The sequence below is a fragment of the Peromyscus californicus genome, unplaced genomic scaffold (genome assembly GCF_007827085.1).
Source record: "Peromyscus californicus insignis strain IS unplaced genomic scaffold, ASM782708v3 Scaffold_18__1_contigs__length_77618521, whole genome shotgun sequence".
In the NCBI taxonomy this organism is placed as follows: Eukaryota; Metazoa; Chordata; class Mammalia; order Rodentia; family Cricetidae; genus Peromyscus; species Peromyscus californicus.
The window spans coordinates 32822840-32847830 of record NW_026294480.1 but is presented as its reverse complement, the minus strand read 5'-3'; the positions used below and the strand labels follow the sequence as shown (position 1 = coordinate 32847830).

The following is a 24991-nucleotide window of genomic DNA, read 5'->3' as shown; positions in this document are numbered from 1 at the left end:
TAGTTACAATGTACTATGCCAACTTATCTCTCAGGGCCAACTTATCTCTCAGGGTTCTGATTTTAAGCATTGAATAAAATATTTAGCTTGTCTTTTAGATGTTTATAAAAATAATATACAATCACAATAACACAGCCAGTCTAAGTAGAAAAAAGAAAGGTGTACGACTTCTGCATGACTATATGGCTCCAACTAGCAGTCCTCTCACCCACAATTTCCCAATGTGATTACAGTCACTTGTGGTCAACCACAGTCTGATATCTTAGATGAAAAATTCCTGAAATAAGTCATTTTAGCTTTTAAATTCCATGTCAGAGTAGAAGGAGGAAACCGTGTGTCATCCCACTCTGTCCCTTCCAGGATATTCATCACCTCTTTCTATAGCATAAGCATAACACACACTACCTGCCCACCATAACACACACTACCTGCCCATTGTCTCAGTTATGAGATCAACATGTCGCTCAGCTGTAGCAGTTCACCTTTTCACGAACCCTTATTTTAACCTATTAATGGCCACAAAGTACAAAGGCTGTAGTGATGACGATTCATGTGAGCCTAAGAGAAGTGTGAAGTGCCACGATGAAAGTTCTCAACTTGAGGAAATCAAGAAAATCGTATGTTAGGGATGCTCAGACCCAGGGTAGGAATGGAGCTACCCCCCCCCCCCACTAACTTGTAGAGAAGTTCACAAGCTTTGCTGTCGTATCTCAAACTGGAGTTTTGAACAAAGTGTAGGATAGATGCTTAAGATGGACAAGGTATGAATTACAAGGCTTAGTGCTCCTTGTAGTCTTAGGCATGTGAGAGCTTTAAAAATTGTTCCTCACAAATAAAGGGGACTACTGCATATGTATGCACTGACCTCAGCAAATTCTGCAACATTCTAACTGCTCTTCAACTTCCCAGCCCCCACTCTGGTATAGGCTATATTAATGGCTTATAATGTCACATCTTTTTTGCTTTTTATTCCATTGCATCACTTATAGTCATTCTCAGCTATCTCCCATCTTGCCACTAAATATCACTCAAAAGATGTCTTTCTCCTTTCAGCTCAGCACTTATGCAGGTCCCTTCCAATGTCTAGAAATGTCGAAGTTTGGCAAATAGGAACTGAATGTTCCATGAGTCTCCATATACTATCTTGGAAAATAGAAAGCCCTTCTAAAAGGAACCACTACTCAAAATGGGATTTTTCTTCAATCTGTTAGGACTAAGAACAGAATTTAAAAATATGTACATCATGAGTAAAAACAACACTCTTCTTTGTTTCAAGTTAAATAACCTAAAACAAGATTTAAAAATACACAAAAAACAAAAACCCTAGGTATAGTTTTCTACAAGTAACCTCCTCTAGCCTGTATCTTAAAATTGACAGAAATACACCCTTATCTTTTAGTTTTGAATGATTACGATGCTCATAGTTATTATCATAATACCTGTCTAAACATAAGACAAGATTTTGAGTAACGTAAAGAATTATTTTGAATATGCTCTACCTTCTAAATGGAAATTATTAACCAAAAGATGTGAAACTAAAGGTTTTCAGGAGTCTCTTGTGGCAATAAAAATTAAAATTCAGCAGATACTCAGGTTCCCCCCTCCCCCCGAGCATTTATTTAGTCAAATTAGTGACACATGACTAAGTCAGACACCGGTCACAGCTTCAACGTGTCAAGCTTTTAATCTTGAGTAAGAAGTATATGAGATGACTGTTAAGTGTCTGGCTTCTTCCACTCATAAGCTTTTCGAGATTTGGAAATGTATTGTTTGCACAAGTAGGTTGCTTGTGTGCCTATAATTATAGGGTTTTTAAATAAAAATTATCTAGACTCTGCCATAGAAATCAAAACAAAATTCTGAACCTACTATCAACTTTCTTCAGACCAATATCTCTCCAGAAAGCTCACTCCAATGTAATTTTAAGATTCTCTTCTTCAAACAAAAAAGAAGAAGAAAAGAAAATTATCTTCTTGAAAATAGCCCAATAGCAACTAAATTGTCCTGTGGTGTTTCTTAGATGCTCCAGACCTAGAGGTGACATCAGTTTATTTCTTCATTTCATGTGTTCCTATACCTTACCTTTCTCTTGATGTTTAAAGCATCTGTGCTTCATCTTAATAAATGCTTTCCTAGTTGTAACATGTTGGTAATGCTGTGGTGTGCTTTCTTGACCAGGGCGCTGCATTCCCCGGAAGTTAGAATGCAATGGAGAAAATGACTGTGGAGACAATTCAGATGAAAGGGGCTGTGGGAGAACAAAGGCAGTATGCCCACGGACGTACGAGCCCATCCCTAATGTGCAGCTGATGGGCACTGGGTATGTAACAGTCTTCTATCACTTGGGAAAGAAAAGGTACCCCTGAAATAAGGAGAGGCACATCAACAACAGACACTACACAGAGAGAGATTCTCATCATCTTCAAATGGAAGAATCTCATTAAGAACAGTGCCCTGGGCTCCCCCACTGTCACTTCACCCTCATCAATGCCCAGGTCTAGCTTGGTGCTGTGGCAAAGATAGTTCCTACTGGGAAGGCTATGCCCTCTGTAGTTCTCCCCATGGTTTCCCAAGCAACTTTGACAGTTCCTCTCTCTCTCTCTCTCTCTCTCTCTCTCTCTCTCTCTCTCTCTCTCTCTCTCCTCCCCTCCCCTGATGTCTAGTGGCTTTTTCCTTCTCTCGTTTTCTTGTGCCTTAAGGCAGAAAAATTCCCTCCATCTCCTCCTCTCCTGGCAAGGTTGGGCATTGAGTATCATAGGGATAGTTGTTTTGTTTATTTAATTCTGATATTAAAGTATTAATAAAAACAAGAAGAAATAAGGAAGGGATTGGGGAAGGAAGGAAGAGTAGTTAAACAGTCATAAAAAAATACAGACTGATTATGACCAAGTGAAAAAAATAGAGTAATACGTATGTCGGTGTGGGTAGGGATCCTCTCCCTACGACAACGTGATTTATGGCTAGGTCAGTGGTTTTCAGGCAGAGGAGCAGCCTTGTGTTACCATCTGTTCTTACCTTAATAATGAGAAACTGAACTTCAGAAGAAGTCTGAAGTTTAGGTCTGCCAAGCCATGAATGGTGGAACCAGAACTCAAGGCCAGATTTCAAAACCAAATGTGTTTCTGTAGCTCCACAGCAGCACCCTCTTAAGAGAAAATACTGAAAGAAACCAGAGACCATGCGTTCCTTGTTGACTGGGACTCAAAAGTCCTAACGTTACTGTTTCAGGAGGGCACTGGCAATTTAGCAAGCGGTCTAACTTCATTAGGCTGTGTCTATGTTTTCAAATAGTTTAAAGAATATAAAACAAGTCAAGGAAAATGGAACTAAACGTCAGTTTGAAACATAAGCAAAAATTGATAAAAAATAGTCTCCTGTGTCCTCGATTCCCACGAGGAAGAACCCATCCTGTTATTTGGGGTTGAAGGAAGCCAATTGGCTGCCAGACTCTGATGTCTCATACTAGGATTTTAAAACATTTAACTCTTGGGAGAGAGAAATGGCTCCATGGGCAAAAAGCAACAGTGGCAGCCTGGTCACCCAAGTTTGGATCCACAGAACACACATATGAAGCCAGGAGTGGTAGTGTATATCCACAACCCAGGCCCTCTCCTGTGGCATGATGGTGCAGACAGGGACAGGAGCCTCTCTCTGCTGAAAGTTCACAGGCCAGATACTTGGAAGTTTTCAGTGCAGAATCACAAACAAAAGAATTCTGGTCTCAAAATAGTTGGAAGGCCCAAATGAGCTATTAATATTGTCCTCTGACCTTGACATGTGTGCACTGGTAGCACTCATGTGCACACACACACATACACACACATACACACACACACACAAACACACACACACACAAATGCAAAATGATGTTTTGAATTTAATTTAAAAAATGAATTCTTCACTGATGTTTTCAGCATTATTTTTGTTGCCACAGTCGCAGGACGTGGAATCTTGAAGTCTGAAAGACAAACAACAACTCAAATACAGCCTCATTTGATTTATCATAAAAACCAGTAACCAGTGGACCAGACTCAATGACACTTGTAGAGAAGACATTAGTCTGAAATAAGGGGAGTTGGATTCCACACATATTTCTACATTAACTGTCACAGTCAAGTAATTTAATACCATGGGCCTTGGTTTCCCCCTGTGTATCCGGCATGGCTATAGACTGATCGATCTGCAGTTCTGCCCTAATACTTTCTAATTGCTTCTCATGCACATAGGAATGATTTGACATCTTATTTTTTTTATCAACGTGCAGAAATGACTTCCCTATTATCCTTTTCCTGCAAGAAAATCATAGCTCTAAATGCCCACTGATGACCACAGTGTTTCTAACCTTCTGATTTTCAAGTGTTTTTAAGGTTCTGACCGGTGAATAGAACACTATAACTCATCTCTTTTTCTGTGGGTCTAGTCCACAGAGCTACAGATAAGGAAGACCACATGCTATGTGTACTTTGGCAGGCAAACTGTGTGGCCTTCTGACAACCAGAGCTGTTGTCCCAAGGATTCTTGGAAATGAGCAAAGGCTGCTGACTCCAGGACAGCCAGTCCTTTCTTTCTCTCCCCAGGGAGAGAGTCTTGAGATGTACTATAATTCCTTTCTAATCAGCTGGCCCTAGCAGCTCAGCCTCCTCTCCCTTCGCCTTCCAATATTTTTCTGCCCACAAAAGCTATCTTCTAGGTGTCTGGCTGTTTTTTAAAAATTACATCTTTCTGAGAAAAAAATTAACCATACTTATATTCCCAGCATCAATCACTAAGTCCCACACCTAAAGCAAGAATCAAACAATACACACATGTGGCTTGTTTTCTTATCATGCTCAGCCAAGGTGCACATGTAAACACATTTGGCCACGTTTATATATGCATATACTTGCATATGCATATCTTTTAGTTTATGTATTTTTAACTAGTACAAGGCCACTTGCCCAGCCTGTGTGAGACTCCAGTTTCTCTAGCACAGAAAAAAAAAAGGATGAACTATAAAGCAAATGAGATAAAAACACTCTAGAAAGCCAAAGTATTTATTGTCGGTGTGTATTTAAAACACAAAAACATGGGGCCAATATAAACATCTCAGAGGAGACTGAAAATACGAGAGCTAGAATCATCTGCATGGTTGGTTTGGCTCTGACCAAAAGCAACTTTAGAAGAAAGGGTTTAGTCTAGCTTATACATTATATAGTCTGTCGCCGAGGGTATCCAGGGAAGGAGCTAAAGGCAAGAACCTGGAGGCAGGAACTGAAGCAGAAATAGAAGTGTGTTGCTTGCTGCCTTGCTCCCTCCAGCTCACTCAGCTACATTTCTTATACAGCCCAAGCTCACCTGCCTAAGCATGGCACCACTCACAGTGGGCTGTGCCATCCTGTATCAATTAGCAATTAAGAAAATGCCTCGCAGACACAGCCACAAGCCAATCTGATCTGGGAAAATCTTCGGTTGAAGTTTCCCCTTTCCAGGTGACTCTAGGTTTCTGTCAAGTTGACAGCGGAAGCTAACCATGGCAAGCTCCAAAAGATTCCTTATGCCTGCTCTGATGAAGTGACCTTCATAGAAATCGTGTCTTTATACTCCACAAGCAGCTTCCTATATTCCTATAGGAGATAGTTTTCTTTTCTCAAACCCCTTCTCATTTGTTACAAACATAGGTACGTAGTGTAAGGCTGTTGTTCTGTGAGAACCGTTCTTTACTCCTCAGGTGTCCCTCTTAGCTTAGAATATGCAAGTGCATGAATGGCAGACACTTGTGCTAATCCTGCTGAGTACTTTAGAAAGCGCTTCCCAGATCAACTTTCCATAATTCTTCTTTCAAATACCCACTGATATAAATTCAAATGTGAACAAATGCAAATCTCTAGTTGTACTTGTACCTGTGTAGGTGTACTGTGCATTTCAGAGAACCCCTAGAAGCCATTCCTTGTCAAAATAACATTTATGATATATGATAGAATCCACGCTCACCATACAATTCAGCCATTTGAAGCATACATACTAGAAGTTGAACAAAAATATCATGGTTTGCAGGCCAGGCTAGACTACACAGCATGGTTCTGTCTTAAAACAGTTGGGAAATCTGTAATTTCTTAGTATATTCACAGATTTATATAGCCATCACCCGAATATAATTTTAGAATATTTCATACTGATTTTTCGGAGTGGCTGCAACATTTTATGTTTTCATTGTTATGTTTGATTGAAAATCAGTCTCTCTTCAGTTTGCCTAACTTTTTTTTTTATATAGCAAACCTTTAATTACTGCTAAGTGTTGGAATCATGTTACTGAGCAAATCCTATTTTGAATATGATACCCATTTATTTCAAATCATTAGTGGTACTTTCTGGTTTCTAAAAATTATTTATTTATTTACTTATTTAGTATGTGCGTGTGTGTGTGTGTGTGTGTGTGTGTGTGTGTGTGTGTGCGCGCGCGCGTGCGTGTATGAATATGGGCATCCATGAATCACAGGCCACATGTGGACACCAGAAGACCAGCTTTCTGGAGAGAGTTCTCCTGCTTCACCTTGTTGGAAGCAGGGTCTCTTTTGCTGTTTCTGCGGCTGCGCAGCAGACTCCAGGCCGGGTGTCTGGCCCACAACCTTCAGGCTAACTCTCCTATCCCGACTTCCCATCTGACATGAAGACCACTGGGATTGCAGACATGTGTCACCTCATACGACTTTTTGACAGGAGTTCCAGGGATCAAACTCGGGACACCATGTCATCTGGCTTGCTCAGCAGACACTTTACCCGCTGAGCCACCTCCCTATTCCCTGACGGTTGCTTTAACACCCCCTTTCATTAAGGCTATCTGTCCTAGTGGATGGGAAATGACTACTCGCTGTGGTTTTGAATTGTATTTCCTGACTGGGTCACAATATTGAACATCTTTTCCTGTGTTTATTAGTTGCTTCCATCTGTTCTTTAAAGAACTATCTATTCTGATACTTTGATCCCTTGCACACCATGAACTAATTTGTTCTTTATATCGTTGGCTTATAAGCATTCTTTGTATATTCTGGATATAGGTTCTTCAGCAGATAGGTAATTTATTTGTAAATATTTTCTCTTATTGGGTTGCTTTTGTTATTTTGATGGTATCCTTTTAAGTGTAAACTTTTTATAAAGACATTAGAGAGTGTGTGTGTGTGTGTGTGTGTGTGTGTGTGTGTGTGCGCGCGCGCGCGTGCGCGCGCGCCCTCGCACTGGCATGAGTTTATGTACACTACATGCATGTAGAAGCCAACTGAGACCAGAAAAGGGTATCGCATCTCATAGAACTGGAGTTTACATGTAGTTATAAGATGCCATGTGAGTACTGGAAATCAAATCTAGGTCCTCTGCAAGAGCACTAAGTGCTCTTAAAGACTAAGCTGTTTCTCCTGCCCTGAGGTATAAATTTTTAGTTCTGATAAACTCTAATATATCTACTTCTTCTGTTACATATGTTTTCAGCATCTCATCTAAGAAGACTTTGCCTGTATACAAGATCACAAAGATTTATTTTTATAGTTTTCCTTAGAATATTTGTAGTTTTAACCTTCGAATATAAATCTGTGAACTACTTTGAGTAAATTTTTATCATATGAGAAATGATTCAAAATTCATATATTTTCACATGATTATCAAATCATCACAAAACTGACCATTTGTTAGAAATAAATAAAAACCTGTTTAATTTCCCCTTGTTAAATTGTCTTGGCATGCTTATCAAAAATCTACTGACTACAGATATATGAATTTATTTCTGTATTCTTTTTTTAATTCATTGATGATATCTCTTTTTAGTACAAGGTTTGTTAGATTATTCACTTAGTAAACATTTATAAATATCATCAACAAATACTAGCCTTTAGTAAATTAAACACTGGTTATTGTATTAAAGAAGTTTTTTCTATCATTTAGTTTTTTTCCCACTAAAAGTTCATTGATGGTCCATTATAGAAATTCTACAGAAATATGAAATGTGCTACATTTCAAAACAAAAGAAATGTGTTACATTTCATAGCTTCTGTGTTCAATAAAGAGAGCAATTGCTAATTTGTCAGGTCACATTATAGGTGATGAATATCAAGCATTGAACTTGGAGCTGGTAGAAACAAGAGATTGTTGAGGTTATTTCTGTCTGATTGATCTATGTGTCTGTCTTCCCTAGTATCACACTATCTTGATCACTCAGATGCTTTAAGTATCCTTTATACCAGAAACTGTGATTCTTCTGATTTTATTCTTATTTCTCAAGATTCTTTCAGCTATTTCCAGATGATTTTTGGAATCAGTTTGCCAATTTCTATGAAAAAAAAATGTCAGCTTAGATTTTATATTACACTTTCCATTGTCGTAACAAAACATTTGATAGATTGGTGACTACCCAAATTATCATCAAAGAGCCTTTATCCAGTAACTGATGGAGGCAGATGCAGAGATCCACAGCCAAGCACTGGGCTGAGCTCCGGGAGTCCAGCTGAGGAGAGGGAGGAGGGATTGTATAAGCATGGGGGGTCAAGATCATGATGGGGGAGCTCACAGAGACTGCTGACCTGAGCTAGTGGGAACTCAGGGACTCTAGATGGACAGCTAGGGAGCCTGCATGGGACCAGCCTAGGCCCTCTGCATGTGGATGACAGTTGTATAACTTTGTCTATTTGTGGGGTTCCTAGCAGTGGGATTAAAACCTGTCCCTGGTGCATGAGCTGGCTTTTTGGAACCTATTCCCCATGCTGTGATGTTTCGCCCAGCCTTGATGCAGGGGGAGGAGCTTGGTCCTGCCTCAACTTGATATGCCATGCTTTGTTGACTCCATGGGAGGCCTGCTCCTTTCTGAACAGAGGAGGAGTGAATGGGGGTGGGAGGGGGGGTAGACGGAAGTGGGGGGAGGGGACGGGAAGAGAAGAGGGAGGGGAAACTGTGGTTGGTATATAAAATAAATGAAAAAACTAATAAAAAGAAAGAAACAAAACATCTGATAGAAACAACTAAAGGAAGATTTGTTTTCAGATCTTTCCCAGTTTCAGAAAGTTCAGTATATAGTCATTGGCTATTTATCCCAAGCCAATGATGAAACAGAACATCATACTGTTCTGGGCATGTGTCCAAGGCCACTTAACTTATATCTGGGAGAAAAAGAGAGAGAGATTAAGGGATACTGGGCAAGACTCAACTACAAGGACAAGTTCAACTAACCTTCCTCCTACCAGTCCTCTTCCCCTAAGGGAACCTGTGAAGGCAGTGCTGTGGCTGGGTACCAATCCTTCAGCCCATAAACCTTATAAGAGGACACTGCACATCCAAACCATAGCAGATCTTGATTGAATTGTTCCACATCCACATTTCAGTTTAGAAAGTACTGCCATCTTAATGATAAAAGTTCTTCCATAAATGTGAGGTGTCTTTCTACTTATTGACCCCTTATTGACTGCTCCACAATGTTTATATTTTTTAGGTCTTAGACTGCTCTGTTTTTTTCAGTGTGTTACTGAGACATTTCTTTTAAATGTCATTATAAATGGAATTGTTCTATTAATGTTCTTTCTTTTGGGAATATAAATGCATTTCATTTGTAATATTCAACATTTTAAATACATTTTAACCAGCATGTGGTAGTCATGAATATCTATGAGGTACAGTGTAGCATTTGAATACATACATACAATGTCTAATTATCAGATCAGGGAAATCGACACATCTGTTATCCAGACACTTCATTTCTTTGTGTTGGAAACACTCAAAGTACTTTCTACTAGATATTTTGAAATACTCAATTAATTCGATCGATGGCTTCCAAGTTTTCTAACTCTACCATACTGTAAACATAGAAGTTATCCCTTCTTTATGACTGTGTACCCATTAATCATCCTCTTACCATCCATTCCCAGACATTGTTAGCCATGATTCTATATTTTCCTGAAATCATCTTAGCTTCCACAACTAAGTGAGAACACGTGGCATTTGTCTTCTGTGCCTGCTTATTCTATTTACTGTCGTATCTTCCACTGTATATGTGAGTAATGTATTTTCATTGTATCCTCGTCTCTCACAGCACATCTAGGTTAGTTCCATCTCTTGACTGTTATAAATAGCACTGCAGTAAAATGAGTTCAGATATTTCTCTGACATACACAATGTCTATCCCTTTGAGTACATAGCCAATAGTAGGGATGCTCCATTGTGCGACAGTTCTAGTGTATTTCAGGATTCTCTATACTGCTTTCCACAGTGACTGTACTGATGAACACTCCCACTGTCCCCTTTTTTTGTTTCTCTGCCAACATTTCTTATTATCTTTTGAGTAATTGGCATTTTTAACTGGAGTAGAATCATTTCTTGTTGTGTTTTTGGTTTGCGTTAGATACACGGTTGACTTTTGTCCATGCAAGCAATCACTCTTGAAGTCAGTGTGCAACTCATTAAATGAAATTAAAGTCCACTTTCTCCATGGGAAAACTACAGAAACTAAAATATACTATTACATCGTGTAGCGCAGGCTAGCAGACTAGTCTTGTGCTAACTGTAGGATCCTTACATCTCTCGGAATGACTAGAAGACACCGATGCACAATAGCAGAAAGCAACTTTATTCCCAAGAAAAATCAGCATGCTGGGGACCCACCCAAAGTGGTTTCAACCCCAAGAGAGAGTAAAGCAGCCCTTTTTAAGCCTGCTTAGGGGAATTCTAGCTGTGGTCAAGTGTACTTTGAAGAATCGTCTTATTTGGCTCATGATCAGGTCATGGCTGGTCAGCAACTGTGGTTGCAATGTCTGTCTGCTGTGTCAGGGTCTGTCTGACTGAAAATAGCAAGAACAGTTCCTGCCTGGGTAGGATCCTGATTGGCTACCAGACCGGACATACTTCCTGAGGGTCTGGCTGAAGCCAGATATGAGTCAACATAGGATGGTGGGGTAATATGGGGCAGAGGTCTTAGCACACCAGCCCCTGGAAAAAAACAACTGGCCCTGGTCCCTTCACTAACCACTGTTAACTCCCCAAACTACCCGAAGGTAGCAATTGTTGCCTCCATTTTTAAGAGGCGAAAACAGGCTGGGTGGTGGTGGCGCACGCCTTTAATCCCAGCACTAGGGAGGCAGAGCCAGGCAGATCTCTGTGAGTTCAAGGCCAGCCTGAGCTACAGAGTGAGTTCCAGGAAAGGTGCAAAGCTACACAGAGAAACCCTGTCTCGAAAAACCAAAAAAATAAAAAATAAAAAAAGAGGAGAAAGCAATTGCAGATGTTTTAAAGTCATTTTGGTAGAAAAATCACAACTTTTTTATATTAGCCAATAATTTGTTTTTAATGTTCTAACTTTGTTTTATAACTTTCTAATTATAATTATCCTTGTTCCTCTCTTAACTTTCTTAGTCATTCTTATTAGGACTTTTAATTGCAGCTGTATTGTACTGTGCTTATATTTACCTCCTCAGCCCCCATCCCACCCTGTTTGCCCTCTTTTGTTCCTCCTCATATTGTTCACCTTCTTCTGGGGACATTGTGCCAACTGGTTAGAGTTAAATGTCTGCATAATTACTTCTATAATCTAAATCCAAATGCATTACAGCAGAGTACCCAAATCTACATATTGAACTGCTTCTTGATGCCTTCCCAGAGAAATGAATCTATTTGTCTTTTCTTGCGTAAGCATGAAGTTAATAATGCAACTCCTGAGGAAGGTGAAGCCCTTTACATACCGTTTGTTTTTTAAGTTAGCACTGTGGAGGTATAATGGAAGCACATGTAAGTGGCACGTGATCTTCTGGCGGATGCAGTATCCACTTGAGCACACACCACCGTCAGAACTGATAAGTGTACTTGTGTATCATGAGTGAGACAGGGTAGAGAGCACTTCCTCTACTACATGGAATTTCTCAATGTTATTCTCTAGAACTGTATTTTGTATCCTGTGGAAGACAAGGTTACCTGATCAAGCATATATGGAAACTGATTATTTGTATTTTTAAGGACTCTAGCATTATCTTTACAAAGACACTTTTTATCATCTATATAAATGCAACATTACCAAACTCTTGATCAAAAACCACTTTTCTTGGAGACTATATACTACAGTCTCTAAGAAATTGGAAGACTATATGAGATGAATAAAAAATTTCCTCAAGCTGCAAATAATTTCTTAAATACATGAATTTAACTAAGCTAATCTTTATGTGCCTCAATTTCTTTATTTGTAAAATAAGTATAAATAATCCTATCTATAAAATATAGTTATTGAATGCTAAATTGCTTAATGTTTGTAAAGCACTTACTATTGCTTAGTTTATAAGAGGTTAATAAATGATATATAAACATTTGATAAATAAAATACATTTTAAATGTAATTATACCATAGTATAGAACTATTATTACATTATTCAATTTTCACATTACTATTTCATAATTTACTCTATCAATATTCTTTTACCATATCATAATATACCTCCAATGTCTATTAACTTTATAAATGATAAAAATTATAAGCTCAAATTTTATTTCATATTGAAATCCCAGACCTTTTTGGGTTATTGGGGCTGAGTTTAAGACATCCAGTACTTTATGAATGCCTCATCATAAGAAAGAAAAAGTGAACCTTCCCCTTGGAGTCATTTGTCAGAAGTCAGGAAATGTCTAGAAAAAGGAATTTCTTTCATATAAGTAAGGTAAATTTTAAAGATTGCTCTACATCTATTGAATTTTTGAAAATTGCTTTGTTTCCAGGTTTCATTTTCTGGCAGGAGAGCCCAGAGGAGATGTCCTTGATAACTCTTTCACTGGAGGAATATGTAAAACTGTCAAAAGCATTCGAGCAAGTAATCCATACCGTGTTCCAGCCAATCTGGAAACTGTCAACTTCGAGGTATGGTGTTGTGGTGGCCACTCCAACACTGATAGCGGTTATAACCTAAGTTCCTAGTGGAGATTTTGATGCATGAAGGGACAGAAAGCAATGATAACAAACAATGTTAATCACACATTATATGTTTCTATTTAATCCTTCCAAAACCCATTGAGATCAGGATTATTTTCATTGGTTTAATGGAGAAAGAAAAAAAAAGGTAACTAACTTGCACAACATCAAATAAGCATCTTTACTCCATGAACATATAATTTTAAAATATACCCATACCCAAAAAACAGGATTATTTATTCAGAATATTCATTTGTCATAGTTTTTCCCTCACATAACCATGAGACTATTGTAAAACAGTCTCATGTTTCTACCAAAAAAACAAACAAACAAGCAAACAAAAGCATGATAATTCTGAGTACAAAACACATTGACTCATTTCCTGTCTATTTTACTAATTTGCTTGTTTTCCTATATAATAATGAGCACCACACTGCAGTGTTGGGTAGTAGCCTAGTAACTAAAAAATAAGTGAGTGTGGTGGTCTGAATAAGAATGATAAACTCATATACCTGAATGCTTGGCCACCAGGAAATGGAACTGTTCGGAAGGATTAGAAAGATTAGGAGGTGTGGGCTTGTTGAAGATAGTGTGTCACTGGGGGTGGGCTTTGAGGTTTCAAAAGCCCAGGCCCGGCTCAATGTCTTGCAGATCAGGATGTAGCTCTCAGCTACTTCTTCAGCACCATGCCTGCCTGATTATAATGGAGTAAACCTTTGAAATTGTAAGCCATCCCCCAATTAAATGCTTTCTTTTATAAGAGTTGCCTTGGTCATGGTGTTTCTTCACAGCAATCAAACAGTGATAAAGACAGTGACTAATACCTTTCTTTTGATTTTTGACCAGGGAAATACAAAATACATGGTTTTAGTTGTCATATTCTTGTATGCAGTTTTGACTGCTAATGAGAATTTCAGAATCTAATGATTTGTGAGACCTTCTTTATAGTAGTAGGTACTCAGGAAGAAATACTTCATCACTTCTTTAAAAAGACCTCTTTATTGCCAACAACGGCACTCGTGGGTAAAGGTGCTTGATGCCAAGTCCAAAGACCTAAGTTCAATCCACAGAACTTACACTGTGGAAGGACAGAACACACTTCTGTAAGTCATCCTCTGATGTCTAAATGTGCACTGTGGCATGAGGCTGTTCACACACATAAACACAGAATAAATGAATAAATGCATGCATCCATACATACATAAATGTTATATGTTAAAGTAAAAATGACATATTTATGCATCTAAATACAGGCATTTTCCAATCTAATACACTCAATCTAAAAACCATACAATATACTACTGGGTTTGGAAAGTGACTTGGGGTCCAATGCCACATTCTAATAACTCTGGAAGTCTAACAACAATATTCTTTGGATATACAATATTGAATAGGCTTTGAAGAAGGAAATGTGACTGTGATATTCTACTTGAGGGTGTTTTCTAGCTCCCAAATAAGCAGTCTATGAGCTTATTCTCAAATATAGGGTTTTCTTTTTTATTAAATTTTTTTAAATTTATTTTACATGCCAACCACAGTTTCCCCTCTCTCCTCTCATCCCATAGCCTTCCCCAACCTACTTTCTACCCCTCCCCCATCCACTCCTCAGAAAGGATAAGGCCTCACATGAGAGTCAAGAAAGCATGGCATAACAAGTTGAGACAGGACCAAGCTCCTGCCCCCTGCACCAAGGCTGAGTGAGACATCCCATTATAAGGAACAGGTTCCAAAACCCCAGCTCATGCACCAGGGACAGATCTTGGTCACACTGCTAGGGGCCACAAACAGACCAAGCTACACAAGTATAACCCACATACAAAGAGCTTAGGTCAGTCCCATGCAGGCTCCCTAGCTGTCGGTCTAGAGTCTGTGACCTCCCACAACCTGGGTCAGCTGTCTCTGTGGATTTTTCCCGTCATGATTATGACCTCCTTTGCTTATATATTCCCTCCTCCCTCTCTTCAACTTGACTTCTGGAGCTCAGCCCGGTGCTTGCTGTGGATCTCTGCATCTGCTTCCATCAGTTATTGGATGAAGGTTCTATGATGACAATTAAGGTAGTCACTAATCTGATTATAGGAAAAGGCCAGTCCAGGTACCCTCTTCACTATTGTTAGGAGTCCTAGCTGGGGTCATCCTTGTGGATTTCTGGGAGTTTCCCTGGCATCGGGTTTCTCCCTAACCCAATAATGGCCCCCTCTATCAAGCTCTATCTTTCGTTGTTCCCCCTCTCTGTCCCTCCCCTAAATCAGCCATCTTGATCCCTCATGTTCCCACCTCTATCTTTTCCCCTCTACCTCCATCCCACCCCCAGTTTACCCAGGAGATCTCATCTATTTCCCCTTCCCAAGGCAATCCATGCATCCCTCTTAGGGTCCTCCTTTTTATCTAGCTTCTCTGGGGCTTTGGGTTGTAGCCTGGTTATCATTTGCTTTATATCTAATATTCATGTACAAGTGACTATATATCATGTTTGTCTTTCTGTGTCTGGGTTACCGTACTCAGGATGATTTTTTTCTAGTTCCATCCATTTGCCTGCAAATTTCATGATGTCATTGTTTTTTACTGCTGAGTAATACTCCATTGTGTAAATGTACCACATTTTCTTTATCCATTCTTAGACTGAGGGGCATCTAGGATGTTTCCAGGTTCTGGCTATTATGAATCATGTTGCTATGATCATAGTTGCAGAAGTGTCCTTGTAGTATGATTGAGCATTCTTTAGGTGTATGCCCAAGAGTGGTATCATTGGGTCTTGAGGTAGATTGATTCCCAATTTTCTGAGAAACTGCCATACTGTTCTCCAAAGTGGCTGTACAAGTTTGCACTCCCACCAGCAGTGGAGGAGTGTTCCCCTTACTCCACATCCTTTCCAACATAAGCTGTCATCAGTGTTTTTGATCTTAGCCATTCTGACAGGTGTAAGATGGTATCTCAGTGTCATTTTGATTTGCATTTCCCTAATGACTAAGGATGTTGAGCAAGTCCTTAAATGTCTTTTGGCCATTTGAGATTCTTCTGTTGAGAATTCTGTTTAGAGCTGTACTTCATTTGTTAATTGGATTATTTGGTATTTTGATGTCTAGTTTCTTGAGTTCTTTATATATTTTGGAGATCAGCCCTCTGTCAGATGTGGGATTGGTGAAGATCTTCTCCCATTCTGTAGGCTAGCATTTTGTCTTATTGACCATGTCCTTTGCCTTACAGAAGATTCTCAGTTTCAGGAGATCCCAATTATTAATTTGTTACTCTCAGTATCTGTGCTACTAGTGCTACATTCAGGAAGTAGTCTCCTGTGCCAAAGCATTCAAGGCTACTTCCCATTAAACATTACAGGTGAAAAACAAATTCTCCCCAAGAATGCACATACAGTTAAACATTTATCTTTTAGATTTATCACAGATCAGGAGCCTTTCAGCCATACAGAGTCAGTAGTTTTTTTCTAACTGCCAGAAAAACAGGTTACTTTTTTTCACTTTTCACGTTTTCGAGTCCTGTCCAATTATTTTACCTAACCATGCAATTCTTTGTTTTCTAGTTACATGAAGTCAATTGTTTAAAGCTTTGTTTTAGCTATGGTGCACACTGAAACCTGTAAACACATTTCCCAATATCAAAAAAAAAAAACAAAACAAAACTTGAGCTAACTCCTGGGACTCAATTGTTTTCCTTAATTATTAACTTAACTACAGTCTATACAACTTCTCAAAAAACTCATAAGTCCTAGTTGTGTGGCATTTTCATGTTTCTATTTTCTTTCTCTGCAGATCCTGCTTTATCAGGGGCGGGGGCAACACTATATCCTACCTTTACCTAAATTAATTTTTCCACTAAGCTAACCTCTATCATAATCCCTTACTACCTTTGTTAAAAAAAAAACCTTAATCCTCAAAATTCTATTTAAATCAACACTATTATTGTATTAAATCATTACTTCATCTAAACAGTACAGCTTAAGAGGAAATCATCTTCACAGTAATCCACAAGTAAAAATACCCAGTAGAATGGCCTATTTCCATGAGATACTCACACTACACTAAATGCAGTGGGGATCTCCCCCCACCCATTCACACCATGCCAGATACCAGAGAAAAAACGGCCGTGGCAAGCATGGAAAGGCACGGTAGCATCAAGAGACATTCTAGAGCTGAAGCCCTTGGGTCTTTGCCCATCCAAGATTCACCCATCAGTGCCTGTCATTCTGATGGGCCAAACTCTTGAAGCTCCATTGCCACTGCTGTTCCCCTGACTGGCCATGGGCAAATAGAGTGCAGATAGGGTCATACAGCATCTCTTCCCACCCTCTTTTGTCTCAGTAGTAGATCTCTGAATATACTTTAAATTAAATCCCACACCACACTAGAATCCCAAGCAGTCTTAAAAATCAACCTCATCATTGGCAATATCATAAAGAAACACACTTTACTCTGCATAATTAAAACATGCAAAAATAGCCCCTTTGGGGACTGAAGAGATTTGGGCTCAGTGATTAAGAGCACTTACTGTTCTTGCAGGGAAGTTGAATTGGGTTCCCAGCACTGCATGATAGCTCGTGACCAGTTTCCACAGTCACTAGGCCTGCAAGTGGTGCATAGACACACACACAAGCAAAATACTCATACATGTAAAGTTATAAAAGGTAGAGGTCTGTGGCACATGCTGCTGCCGAAGATCATAAGGATGTCTGTGGTCTGTGCTGTTGCCAGAAACCATGTAGAAGTCCATGGTCCATGCTCCCACTGACTATAAAGAGCAAGGAAGGAAGCTACTGTTGCAGTGGAATAGATAACTCAAGACTCATAGTTGAGAAAAGGGGACATAGAAATCTTCTGTGACAACCCCTACCCCATCCCCAAAACAACAGCTAGACAAGAAGAGAAATCTTAAAATCATGATGAGGATACTCCAGCGTAGCTCTTTACAACTGATGGCTTCCAGAGGGAGTGTGGGCAGGGAAGGACTCAGTTTTCTTTAAGGGGCTGGTCACCAGGAGTTTGACCGTGCTCCAGTGAGTATATGGACAACACAAGTTGGACACATTTTGTGTTTTCTTCTTCTTCTTCTTCTTCTTCTTCTTCTTCTTCTTCTTCTTCTTCTTCTTCTTCTTCTTCTCCTTCTCCTCCTCCTCCTCCTCCCCCTCCTCCTCCTCCTCCTCCTTCTTTATAGGGGAGGTCACAAGGAGTAGACCTGGGAGGATGGGGAAGTGAATATGATCAGGGTTTGTGATGTGAAATTCCCAAATAGTCAATAAAAATATTATATATGTGTGTATATATATGCATATAGATGTGTGTGTACATATATGTATATATGTACACACACATCTATATACATATATGTAAATAAAATAGCTCTTGCAGCTTATCATCAAGTCTCAGGTTCTGTGTTCTTTCCTTAATCAAGCTGCTCAAAATATTGCCTCTCCAGATCTATGCTTATCTATGGAATCCCATTAGTATTGAAGCTACCACACTGGATTGTCTCCCTAACTGATGTTATTTTATATGTATTTTGTTGGCCAGGTACAAACTGTAGAAGATGATTTGAAAACAGATTTCTACAAGGATTTAATCAATATTGAAAATAAGAAGAATGATGCTCCTTTCTTGTTGGATGAACAGAAAAAGTCTTCTGGTGTGCCGATTTTGTTTTCCTCAAAGACAAGTAGAAGATTCCAACAAAACTCAGCCTTCAAGGAAGCTATCCAAGCCTCCCACAAAACGGTAAGGAAAACAGTTCCTCGTCATTCATTCTTTCTTCAAAATTAAGGCCTATCCAAGCAACAAGAAGCTGAACTTAAATAGACTCGCTTTTCATAACTCTCATTTTAGAACATAAAGGGATGCTGGGTCACCATGCTTCCCTTCTACAAATTGATCTGCGTGAGTTTCTTTTTTTTTTTTTCAGTTTTCTGTCCCATGCTGTGGTCAATGTGCTTTGTTTTCAATAAAATTTAAGGATTTTTTTTAATTTTTTTTATTTATGTGTATGGATGTATGAGTGAGTGTATGCCACATGTGTGTGGATACCCCCAGAGGCCAGAAAAGGATATGGGAACACCTTGAACCAGAATTACAAAACAACTGTGAGCTACCAGATGTAGGTGATGGAACCAAATTCAGGTCCTCTGGAAAAACAGCCAGTTCTCTCTCTCTCTCTCTCTCTCTCTCTCTCTCTCTCTCTCTCTCTCTCTCTAATTTTTTTATTCATTTTACACACCAATCAAAGATCCCCCTCTTCCCTCCTCCCACCCACCCCCAGCCTCCCCCCCAACCTACCTCCCCCAACTCCCCCTGACAAGAAGGCAAGTCCTCCCATGAGGAGGCACACCCAGTAGAGGCAAGTCCAAGCCCTTCCCCCTGCCTCGAGGCTGCATAAGGTATCCCATCATAGGTAGTGGGCTCCACAAAACCCACTCATTCACCAAAGATGGATTCTGATCCTACCACCAGGGGGTCCCCCAAGCAGATCAAGCTACACAATTGTCTCACCATGCAGAGGGCCTAGTCCAGTCCCATGCAGGCTCCACAGCCGTTGATGCAACTTTCATGAGTTCCCACTAGTTTGGTTTGGTCATCTCTGCAGGTTTGCCCATCATGATCCCGATGCACTTGCTCATAGAATCCCTCCTCTCTCTCCTACTGGACTCCTGGAGCTCTGCCTGGTGTTTCAGCCAGTTTTCTTAACTGCTGAGATGTCTCTCTAGCCTCAGAGAGGGCTTTTTTTAAAGCATCAATAAATTATACAAAGTAAAAGATTTAATTTCATTATGTAATTGCCAGTGATGAGGTTATTTTTTAGACCGCTTGTGATTTAAATGTATTTTCTTAGTTGTTAAAAATATTTTGAGACTTTCATATATGAGTATTTATATCATTTCTACCCTTCCTTCCCCTCTAACTCTTGCCCTGCCACTCTGCTCCCTCTCAAATTCAAGGCATTTTCTTCTTTAATTGTTACTGTTACAGAAGTCTTTAGCCTACTGAGTCCATTTAGTGTTGTTTACATGTACATGTATTTAGAGCTGATACTTTGAGATTTTATAACCTATTGGATGATTTGTCCCTGGGAAAAACTGATTCTGTCAGCAGCCATTGATTGCCTATAGATCTTAATCTAGGGGGTAGGGCCTTGTGAAATTTACCCCATTCACACTTGGGCATGTTGATTGGTGTAGTCATTATGCAGGTGTTGTTTAGGCAACAAATAATGTTGAGATCTCATGGACTGTAATTTCCTTGTCACGTTTAAAATTCCTTTTAAAAACTTATGCATTCATTTATTGTGTGTGTACATGTATGTGCGCATGTGTCCTCACATGTGAATGCACACCCTCCACAGTATATGTGTGGAGGTCAGAGCACAACTTGTTAGAGTTTATTCTTTCTTCCTATCACTCCAGTCTCAGGGATCAGACTCAGATCATCAGGCTTGCTTTAACTAACTGAATATGTTTCTTATAAATCATATATAATAACTGTCTTTTTTATGCAATCCGCTTCAGGCTTTCTATAGACATATATAGTCCCTTCTTTTAATCTATTAATTCATACTATCTAGGGATCTTGTCTTTGACCAAATCCTCATGTCACCCTAACAGAGCATCCATAGTTACACATAGTTGTCTCAAAGTGTAGCATAAAGAGGGAAGGAGGTGGGCAAACTGAAGAAATGCAGGTGATCTTCAGGTGGTGGCCTGACCTTAAGATAGACTTCACATAGTTGGATATAAATGTTTTAAACATGCTAGAAAGCACACATAAAAACCCTTTTCTGTGGTAAATAGCTAGTTTTTTATCTTAATATCTTCCCCAAAGTCAAAACCTTGGGTCTATTTACAGCTTAAAGTACATGAAATTGCTGCTTTTCAACCAGTCTGCCTTAAAATTGTCACCCTCGTATGGCTCAACTCAATATCATGATGAACATAGAAGACAGAGTCCATCTGAACAGAGCATGTCCTTATTCTAGTCTATCTAAGGAGAAAATGCTACTGTGGCCTTTCTTAGTCCGCAAGTACTGTGAGTTGAGCCAGAGCCTTCCAATGAACCCAATGTGTGCTGTGGTTTTGTTTTGTCAATCCCAGATCTGACTAAACTTATTCACTGGGCAGAGAATCGCTTCAGAGCCAAATCATAATCAGTTCTGTGAGGCTTGGTGAATATCTCATTTACTTTACACAACTGAAATCACACAATATAATCCAAGCACAGCAAGATCTCATAAACGGATGAAATGTGTTTACATTGCTTAAGACTCTGGTATAATGTACCTTCTTGGTCTAGACTAGACATTTCCAGCCCTCATACAGTTGCTGTGCATCATACCTGCGCTTCTGCTATGTTGAGCTGTCAAAGTCAAGCATATGTTTCCCTGGATGTCCTCTGTAAAGAAAACTGTAAATATTGAACCTCCAAAAGCTTTCGTTAAAGATGCTTGGCTCTTCACAAAAGCACAGAGATGCTCCGAGTTTGGGGGGTGGTTGACACAGTTCAAGTGTAAAAGTTCATAAGTAGAGTTGGTGGGCACACCCTAAAACATAAAATCCACAACGAAAAAGTCTTCCTCTGCCTTGTTCACTTCTACAGTGAGTGCCTCTGACATAACAGAACAAAAATTAAACTGAAGACAAGAACATATGAAGGGAAGAGAGTGGGGAGAAAGAGTAAATGATAGCTCCTTTTTATCCTTGCAGTGTTTTTGGTATTTGCATTAGCGGTTTTTGATGTCATAATTATAGCATGCAGGAAAATGACTGGTTTATAATTAACAGTTACAATAAAATCTTTTTAGCTAAAACATGGTAGCTATTCTGTTACCATCACTTACATAACACAATCTGTTAGAATTGAGAGATCAGATAGAATACATAATTTGTAAACACAGTGTACCTGAATATGCTCATAAATGCCAGGAGTTATGTGGGAGAATGTAAAGGCATGAGACCATAACACAGTATCAACTGTTTAACCTCAAATTAACCTACATAATAAGAAATGAAGAAACAAGCAGATGTGTTTGCAAAAACACAGCAATTAAAAAGAAAGCCTTCACACTTTTGCATATGGGTGGCAGAGATGGACTATAAAGAATTAGTTTAATGTCATTACTTAGTGACAGAAAATGCACTGTTCTTTGGCATTGAGAGTGTGAAATGTCATCTGGTACATATTTTCTTCATCTGGCAGAAGACAGCTGAAGTCTACAGAATTTAATGCTTCTTTGTGGTTAGTGAATATCACCTACAACACTTATAGCTGGATCTTTTTGTCATCTTTTTTTTTAATTTTCAACTATTTGCATTAGGGCATTCAATAAAAACTCACTGGTGGTACAGCTGTGCACAGACAGTCATAAAGACTGACGTTGCTGATCACTGATCTCTTCCTTGGTAGGGAAGGCATGCAAAGCTACGTGGTGTACATTATTGAGATAGTCTCATCTGTTTAACACTTTGAACATTGCAGGAAGAGATGCTGGAGTGAGGCACTGAGATTACAGCTTGTGTGTGAAAACCTGCAGTAGAGCTGAATTATTTTCATGCTGTGGGAGGAATGGGGCTAATGAGAAAATGACATTTCAAGAATGGATGCCTCACATTTTCATTATCTCTGTCTTCATTTCCTTAGTTTGACTTTTTTTTTCTTATGCTTTTTGCCCCTTTTTTTCTTAGGATTCTAGCTTTGTCAGGATCCATAAAGCAATCAAAGTCTTAAATTTCACAATGAAAACGACAGACCTGCAGCTTTCAGATGTCTTTCAGAAAGCCCTTCACCATCTGCCTTTAGAATACAACTCAGCTTTGTACAGTCGGATATTTGATGACTTCGGGACCCACTACTTCACTTCAGGCTCCCTTGGGGGCAAGTATGACCTTCTCTACCAATTTAGCAGCCAGGAGCTTAAGAACTCAGGTATGTGGGCTTTTCTTTGTTTGGTTTGACAATAACATGGGACACATCTCTTCTACTCCTTCCCTCTAATGACTCTGCTTTAATTTTATTTAGATCTTTTGTGTTGTTGGCAAAATTGAGATGAAGAATAATCAAAAGCAAACACACTGAAATAAACAAAATAAAATAAAAATAGTAAATAAGGACCAAAAGAAGAAGAAGAAAAAAGTATGTTTAGCCTCTGTGCCCCAATGTCAGACATGATCATTTAAGGGAGATGCTTGTCAATACCTCAGGAACAGGAAAAAAGATCTTCAAACTTTCACATAATTTACTTATAACATTTGATAACAAATAACATATCACAACAATTTACAGCAAATTCAATAGCAATTATTCTCTTTTAATGATTTTAGGTGATGACTGATGGTGTAAGACAAAGGCACAGTGAAAAAAAGGCTGAGATGAGAGAGGAAGCTTAAAATAAACCCTCACACATATTCATATACACTAGATATACACACAGACATTATATATATATATGTACATATATACATAGTATTTACAGCATACATATGCACATGGCTATAACCCATATATCGAAGACCACTGTGTTCAATATTCTTATGCTATGGATATTTTTATGTTCAGAAAACTTTTGAGCTACAGTAACACTGCCGTCCAATCTTAATTATGAGGAAAATGAAGTGGACTGGGCCAGAACAAATCCTACTAGAATGGAATTCTCCATGGGGTCGGCTTCCCTGCATGTCCCTCTCTGAATGAACCTTCTCTTTTTCTCACCTTCTTTATCTAGGACTAAGATTAAAGCTAGACTGAGATTTAAGGTATTGTTAAACTTTATTTAACAGCAATTATGCCTCTTGTCATTCCTTTTTGAAAATAGCTTGGGTGCTCCATGGTACTTCTCCCTCGAGAATACAATTAAACCGAACTGTGTTTTGTTTGCACCCCTTTACACTCTCTTTCCTCTGTTGTTCGGTGCCCCATCAGTATGCTAAAAACTTGAATAAAAGTTGATGTTACTTCAGCACACAAGGTGAAAGAATTTCGCAAACACAGTGTAAACTGTAAATAATGGAGATATTCTAAACAAGAGGGTAATTTTAAAGTCCCTTTGTGAGGAAGTCATCTTCTGCTCTGAATTTGAGGAGAAAAAATAATCACCTCAGTATTTCTCAGCATAATGTTTTTTAAATTATTTCTAAGCCTTTACTGTATGTTAATAAGACAAATCTTTGAGCATAGTGTTTTGACTGGTGCTGCTGGCCTGCTCATTCAGAAGAGACCGAAAGGCTACAGAAACACTCATTCCTTTGCCACAGCATAGAGACAGTCAGGTGTGACAGATCAGGTACCACAGCACCAGGGAGACTCCCCCAGTTAATATGTGCAGAGGCCATGCAGTGTACCGCTCTTAGGGACCAAAGATCATGTGCAGAAAGTCACTGATTCTTTAATCACTGACTTGTCAACACCATGAAACAGTCATCCTTCATTTCTTTAAGGGAGCATGCATGGTCCTCAAGTATATGAAATTAACTTTGCCTTCAGGTAAATCATTGTCTTATAATTAGTCACATAACATTTAATTCTAATTTATAACCTTTAAAAATCAAATGAAGGGACAAGAAAAAAGAACGGTAAACTGTAGATTCACAAAAGTGCTACCATTGCTTCATATTTTGACTTATAAAAACAATGTTACCAGATACACATATTTATTCCTCAAGACTGAATGAAATAGCATCTTCTGTGTTAGAGTTGAAAAGGCAAACACAAGGGCTTCAGACTATTTTTTTCTACTCCTAACACATAACATGTACCTTCAAATGTGTCAGACTTAAAACATAAAAAGTAAAAGAAAATTGAAGGCTGACCTAATTCACATCTACTTCCATCCCCTCTGGAAAATTTGTGCCTTCATGCCTTCACTTTGACATCAGACCCGATCTGATGTACGCTGCCACAAGCTCTCACAATACTTGTCTCTGTGCACTGTAATCTGTAACCATAAGTGCCAGAATTTGATAAAGCCTTTGCTCTAAAGTGGTTAAGAGCTGGTGTTACCGCCTATCTCCTGTACACAGTCAGATGTCTTGGAATGCTGGGAAGAAAATGGGAAGCCATCAATTCCCTTCACATTATCCCAGACAAGTAGTACCACCTCCACTCTCAG

General features: G+C 39.1%; 1 protein-coding gene across 1 annotated transcript in view; it reads left to right on the top strand.

Annotated features, from left to right (window-relative positions):
* Positions 1-24991, top strand: part of C6 (complement C6) — a 76818-nt gene that overhangs the window by 17366 nt on the left and 34461 nt on the right. Inside the window, exons 5-8 of the mRNA XM_052742809.1 lie at positions 2179-2320; positions 12709-12847; positions 18421-18621; positions 22572-22812. Coding sequence (XP_052598769.1) covers positions 2179-2320; positions 12709-12847; positions 18421-18621; positions 22572-22812 — 723 coding nt within the window. The remainder of the gene's footprint in view (positions 1-2178; positions 2321-12708; positions 12848-18420; positions 18622-22571; positions 22813-24991) is intronic.